This window comes from Eptatretus burgeri, chromosome 1 (assembly GCF_056783735.1).
Source record: "Eptatretus burgeri isolate ZD-2024b chromosome 1, Ebu_testis_v1, whole genome shotgun sequence".
Taxonomy (NCBI): Eukaryota; Metazoa; Chordata; class Myxini; order Myxiniformes; family Myxinidae; genus Eptatretus; species Eptatretus burgeri.
The window spans coordinates 10,839,061-10,846,392 of record NC_140961.1 but is presented as its reverse complement, the minus strand read 5'-3'; the positions used below and the strand labels follow the sequence as shown (position 1 = coordinate 10,846,392).

Genomic DNA, 7,332 nt, shown 5'->3' with positions numbered 1-7,332 from the left:
GTGAGGTGTCGGCCGTGTAGTTTTACTTTGATGGATCACTGGAGCTGAATTTGAGTTCTCATATCTGAAGTTAATCTTTCTGTCGTTCATTGGGTATTTCGTTGGTAAACGGCAATTGTTCTGTAAAGGGAGAATGGAAATTTATTTTGATAATAAAACAGTTTTTACATCAAGTCAGGGGCTTAATTATTTAATTACATGCTTCAAAATTCACATGGACAATATTAAATAAGGTGTGTGTACATGTGTGTGTGTACGTGTGTACATGTAGGTGTGCACGTGTGTGTGTACGTGTATGTGAGTACGTGTATGTGTGTGTGTATACATGTATGTGTGTACGTGTATACATGTATGTGTGTACATGTGTACGTGTGTTTGTACGTGTGTATATGTACATGTATGTGTGTACATGTGTTTGTACGTGTGTACGTGTGTACATGTGTACGTGTGTTTGTATGTATGTACATGTATGTGTGCACGTGTGTTCATGTATGTGTGTACGTGTGAACATGTACGTGTGTACGTGTATGTGTGTACTGTGTACATGTATGTGTGTACGTGCATGTGTGTACGTGTGTACATGTATGTGTACATGTGTGTGTACGTGTGTTTGTACGTGTGTACATGTGTGTACGTGTGTTTGTACGTGTGTATGTGTGTACATGTGTACGTGTTTGGATGTATGTACATGTATGTGTGCACGTGTGTACATGTATATGTGTACGTGTGTATGTATGTGTGTACATATAGTGTGTACATGTGTACGTATTTTGTATGTGTGTACATGTACGTGTATATGTACATGTGTACATGTGTATATATACATGTGTACATGTATGTCTGTACATGTGTAAATGTATGTGTGTACATGTATGTATGTATGTGTGTACATATATATCTGTACATGTGTACATGTATGTATGTATGTGTGTACATGTGTACATGTATGTGTGTACATGTGTACGTGTGTTTGTATGTGTGTACATGTATGTATCTGTTGAACACACAAACAGTGTTTTGATTGATCTGAACCGATCATGACCTCGGACCATTTGGAGGTAACATCTGAGCATGAAGGGAACACCTGGAGGGGAACGTCCGGCCTGTTTCAGCTCTTTCCAGTTCAAGCTTCATTTTCAGTTCGTTTTTGACCATCAGAAGAATACAAACACAAGTGGTCGTGCAGCATTGGACGTGTTTGTGATTCCACAACAAACCGAAAAATTTAATAAAGGACTATCTACTTACTATGTATGCAAATACGAAGGAAACATTTACGCCCCGCCCCCTTTGAACGCCCCGCCCACATTCTTGTGACGCTCTCACTGACATCTCTCATCCCAACTTCGTTTCCCATTTCTGACAACTTCAACAAAATTCAACAAATAGCGTAATACTTGTACATGGACATTACAACACGTGATATAATACTACATCAGATAATGACGGAACGATGCAAACGACAATGCAATCAGTTTGTTTTGAAATCAGTTCAGTTCCCATGACAACAATGACTGCAGCGTCACAAAGCCCATCGGCGGGATGCATTGTTCCGTTTGTTTTGTGAGAACATTCAGTTCATTCCGTCACTTTTGTTGCAGCGAAGTGCTGGATTTTCGTTGTGCTCCTGAGTTATTTTAAAGGAAACTCGTGGAATACTTGTGTTGTTTCAAAACATGTTTCCGGTGCACCAGGTGCGTCGCGGAGTGTGGGCCGTGAACGGATCTTACCAGGTGAGTGGGAAACGTAGAGAAAGAGCGTCGATGATGGACGGAGGGTAAAGGGTTAAAAATCTGATTGATGAGTTCAGAGAGGAAGTTACAGGAAAGGAAAGGACGGCGTTCAGAGAGGACGGCGCCCAGGGTTATTTCTGACGACGGTGACCTGGTTCTTTCTGTCGAAGGTGACCAGGTTCTTTCTGACCATGGCATCCAGGGTTCTTTCTGACTACGCAGCCAGGATTTTTCCTATTCCAGCGGCCAGGTCTTTCCTACTTCGGTGGCCAGATTCTTTCCGACTATGTCGGCCAACTTCTTTCAGACCACGGCGGACACACTTCCATCACAACAACTTTGTAAGATGCTAAGCAAATGGAGAAAAGCAATCGAAGGAGGTGTGTGGTGAGCAGAAAGAAAGCTGCTTGTTGATGGAACATGCCCACTTGTGTTTGCAAAATGGCCACCATGGTCAGATTTGAAACGATTCCTGGTTATTTCTTCAATTGTGCTTTCAGAGAGGACAATATTGAAACATGCAGTTCAGACTTTTATTGTGACTTCCACTTTTCAACCCAATTCTTTAAAATCTACAAACATCCAAATTCGATCTCCATCACCTCCCTCTCCAAAATGCACAGTGGAAGGTCCACAGATAATCTTGGTGGTCGAGCTCCCCCTTCTGACTCCCCATTTATTTATCTTTCTTTCCCGATTCAAGATGCTCTGTAGCTGTTGCGAACACAATCAATTTGTTTGGGGAAGTTGTCACAAGAACATCGAGTAAAACTGAAAATGACGGCCAGGCCAGCATGTGCTCGAGTTCCACGATAGTAATGTTTCCTTGGAGACCACCGTGTTGTTCAGCCCAGCACTCCCTTCCATTGGAGTGTTTCCTTGATCACTGTGAAACGACCAAGCCACTTACCAACGGGACACACCCATGGTGTCATCCCACTATTAATTTGCAATAAGTCACTGACTTTGACACCAATACAAATTATTATAAGGGAACCGAGCTATCAAGGAGCTTCATCGATTGAAGAAACATTTTAAAACGGAGCAAATTGCCGCCATTGGAGCATTTAAATTGATTCATTTGTGGCAATTAATGCGAATTAATGTTCCCAGGTTGTGTGCTCAATGACATTTGCATTTTTTCCGACTTCATCACGACCCCGTTTTGAATCCCGTCTGAGCATGGGAAACTTGCTCGTTCAAATAACATGATTTCATAAAACTTGTCAATTCCTTGTCCACAGATCTTTGGTGAACGTTCCTTTCTTGGGACGTTGGACATGGGACAACTGATGTCGCTCTGGGGACGCTTTGAGCATGCAATTGGAGTGATCTCTCTTTTCGTCCTTCTCGTGGACTTGGTCATCAACATCTATCCCTTGCTACACAAACACTTCGGGTAAACAGCACATTCTGATATTTTTCTTCTTTGGTGACCTTCATTTACTTCTTGCTGTTCCTCTTCGCAAGGATTCATTTTTATTCTGGAACTTAACTCAGAACAGCAACCGATGATCCCAATGAACCTCTTTTCTGCTGCAAATATGTTATTATTTGATATATATATATATATATATATATATATATATATATATATATATATATATATATATATACATATATACATATATACATACCTATATATATGTGTGTGTGTGTGTGTGTGTGTGTGTGTATGTTGAGGGTTTGCAAATGTGGGAAGGGTTTGAAACAGTGTCCCACTTACTTCAAGTAAGTCTTCTTGGGTTGCTTTACACAACTTATTCAGTTGGAGGAGTGTGGGAGGGATCAATCATAAACACAATCCGAGCCACCTGGGTTTAATCGATGAGATGAGAGCTGATTGGCTATTCCCTCCATTCACAGGAGAGAGATGTGGGCGGGTCTTTATGTCCATATGTTTATATATACATATATATATACACACAACCATTGCAACCATGCTCTGTGCAGAGCGTTGGTGCTGCCTTCGCAGTCTCCTTGGCTATTGGGCACAATCCTGGACGGGTCGACACTCCGCCACAGGATACCAGTAAGCTGGAATTTATTTTGCCAACCTCGGAAGAATAACAGGCAGTCAACCCCACCTGGTATTTATTCAACGGCTGAGTGGGATTTGAACTCAGGACCCTCAGATCCCAAGCCCACCACCCAAACCATGAAGCCAACACCATGCTTTTATTTATGTATGTATATATATATATGTATATATATATATATATATATATATATATATACATACATACATACATACATACATACATACATACATATATATACACAAAAATCATATCATATCATTCGTAATTTTTTTTTCTGCAATGCCTTTAAAAAGTGCACACCGCCGTTCAAATTTTTCATCTTTTCTTGCCTTATTGCCTGGAATTAAATTACATTAAATCAGAAATTTTGTTTTGATTTTCACTTGGAAGTTGTTGGTTACGGTGTGTCAATAAAGGAAGAAAAAGTCTGGTTTAATGCAATTCAATTCCAGGCGATAAGGCAAGAAAAAGTGAAAAAATTGAAATCGGGTAAAGACTTTCGATAGGCACTGTAAAAAAAAAAAAAAAAAAAATATATATATATATATATATATATATATATATATATATATATATATATATATATATATACCCGTATGTGCGTGCGCATGCAGAGACACACACACACACACACACACACACACACACACACACACACACACACACACACACATACACACATAAACACACACACTGTACAAGTCATTTTCACAGTAGTGTATATATTTATATTTATAATCATGGCTGCCCATGCTATTCTTGCTTCATTTTACCAACACAGTGAAATGTTCTCTAAAACAATGTTTTGCTCATTATTGTGTGTGTTGCTAGAAAAGACAACAAAGATGATGAAGATGAAGGCATATGCGAAGATCATGACGATGATTGTGATTGTGCAGATGACGAAGATGATTGTGATTGTGAAGATCATGATTGTGATTGTTATTGTGAAGATGATGACAATGAGTGTGAATGTGAGGATGATGACAATGAGTGTGAATGTGAGGATGATGACAATTCTGAATGTGAAGATGGTTCCTGGACGGAAACATTGAGTGTTTCGTCTTGGTGGCCTTGGTGTCCTGCTTTTTGAATCATTATTTTTTTTAATTTTTTTTTTTTATTTCCCAATTTTCAGTTATTTATTTTTTCCCAATATTTTTCTATTACATTCATTTGTTTTAATTATTCAATTTCCCTTTTTTTATGGTTCCCAGAGGAAGCATGAAGTGTTTTTGTCCTGTGATTGTGAGGATGTTGAATGTGACTGTGACTTTTGACAATGACAATGTCGAGGCTGGAAACATCGGGAATGAGCTGAGAGTTGATCTCCACAATAAGGTGCAAGTTGTCCCAGCAGGTGAGCTTTCAAGTTAGTTTGTGCATTGATTGATGTTTTCATTTTGCCAAGTTTCCTCTTTATTTTCCTCTTCCCATTTAACATAATTATGATTAATTTTGGAATAACTTTGTTTTACGTTCAGAGAATAATCATATCATGGTTGGCGTTGCTGTGTTAACAATGCCGGTGTCACCGCATTACCAAATTCTCCAATTTTTTCAGAAAATTCTGCTTCATTTCAGTGTTTTGTTTCTGTGTCGTGATTGTGTTATTTATTTGCTTTTCGACTTTTGTTGAATCCTCGATGATTCCTGAAAGTATTTTTAAATTCCAATACCCCTGTTTCTGTAAAGTTTGCACAAAATTTGATCAGGAAGACAATCACAGTGTAATTTGAGGAAAGTCACCTATCTCTGGTGAGCGGTTATAAGAGGAATGCTCAAACTACATTTTAAATGAACATGAATAGCCTTGTGGAATGGACGCTCTTCTCCTGATGAAGGGCGGTCGTAGTGAGGCTGTGTTTCGTGATATAGAGGAGCTGAAGAGTATTTGAGGTTTGAGGGATCTTAAAGTGTCTTCGCTGTCTGAAGGGTCTTTTTGTACACATAGTCGAGGCTCGTGGAAGAGCTGCCACACTGCTCTTCACAGACTAACAGCGGCATTAGGATATAACAGACTAAAACAGGAAGCAAAACATGCATGGCATGGACAAGATGGACATAAGGAAACTCCCAGGAGGGAAGACTGAAAAATTTAACAGAGGAGGGATTTGGGCAGGGTTAACAAGGGCAGAAAAGATCATGTTGTTCAAATGGTGATGACCTGAGATGGTGGCGAACAGCTGTCTTGAAAACCTGGAAGGAAGAATGCGATTGAACAGGAGATAGAAGTTGATTCTTTAGGCAAGAAAAAGAGGAACTAATGATTGGATGTGTGCAGTGACCTGGATTTTGATAGTTTCACAAGAAGGGGGTTGATGGTGGACCTTGTGAGCCCTGCAGAAACCTGGGGGTGACAAAGCACAGAAAGATCAGAACGTGCAATCCTGGAAATGAGGTGGTCAAAGACAGAGAAACCATTGCCCTGTCTGCGGCAATGAAGTGACAGCCATAGGTTCGTCCTCGACTCAGATTCAGTGAGGGAAATTCCAATGATCTTTAAGGCCGTGGTTTGTACAGCATCAAGCAGGGAGAGATGTGAGACGGGAACCAGCCCAGAGGATAGAGAAAAGTCCTCCACCAAGTTGCTCATGAAGCCCTTGGAGGTGGATTTGAGTTCAGGTGTGCCAAGGAAGGACTTTGTATGACGGAGTGTGGTCATTCGGAGAATGGCTTCGGAGGCCAACTTTGAAATGTGGTTTGCCCTAAAAATATCATTGCTGATAGTGAAGCCCAGGAGCTTGATTGAATGAACTTCCTGAAGAGGATTGGTAAGAAAGTAGATTTGCGGGAGGAGGTGGGACAAGAGTTGTGGTTTGTCAGACTATAATTTTGGAGAGAAATGAAATAAGAGCGTGAGATTTGTCAGATTGAAAGACATTCCAAGTCTTTGGCCAGCTTGTGATTTTTTTCCAAGGCCTGAAGAGAGGGCAGATGCTGCAGCCTGCCTTCCTGAAGGATAATTGATGTCACGGCAGAGGGTGGAGTCATCAGCAAATAGATAAAGAGGATTTTCCAGAGTCAGCGAGATCATTGTTGAAGATCAGGAATAGAACTCGGCCCACTGCTTGGGCATTCCAGTCTTGACAGGGTGATGAGATGTAAAGATTCCATTGAATGCCACACAAAGGTTACGAGAGAGGAGGAAGTCATTCAGTCATGTATGGAGTTGGCCTTTACAGGAAGAGAGTTTGGATAGTAAGGCAGAATGTCAGACTGCATCAAAAGCGTGAGATATGTCCAGAGTGACTGCCCTGATCTCATGTATGATTATCAGGGCCTCCATTCATTGTTAGGTGACTCAAAGCAGAATGTCCGATGTGGAGTCCAACCCTACAACATTTTTCCCCATTACGGATGACCTTGTATGTTTTTTCTTATCATTGAGTGAACTTATGAGGGAACTTGAGAAATTACGAATTGAACATTGTCCCATCGATATTTACTTTTATCGTTTTTCTTAACGAACGGGAATGAGCACCTTGTTAAAAATGGGAAGAAAGGGGGAAGGGAGGGCAGATATTTGCGGTGGGGGGGGCAGAAGGGGGACAGAG

General features: G+C 40.6%; 1 protein-coding gene across 12 annotated transcripts in view; it reads left to right on the top strand.

Annotated features, from left to right (window-relative positions):
• LOC147033852 (uncharacterized) overlaps positions 1 to 7,332 on the top strand; it is a 48,760-nt gene that overhangs the window by 1,471 nt on the left and 39,957 nt on the right. For 10 of the 12 annotated variants that reach the window (XM_085871941.1, XM_085871943.1, XM_085871934.1 and 7 more), the window contains exons 1-3: positions 1,371 to 1,733; positions 2,978 to 3,132; positions 4,607 to 5,135. In XM_085871941.1, the coding sequence (XP_085728067.1) occupies positions 1,677 to 1,733; positions 2,978 to 3,132; positions 4,607 to 4,868 (474 nt within the window). In that variant the 5' untranslated portion in view covers positions 1,371 to 1,676 and the 3' untranslated portion in view covers positions 4,869 to 5,135. Of the gene's footprint in view, positions 1 to 1,370; positions 1,734 to 2,977; positions 3,133 to 4,606; positions 5,136 to 7,332 lie in introns of those variants that run through there. The other 2 variants (XM_085871935.1, XM_085871946.1) reach the window with 1 other exon arrangement.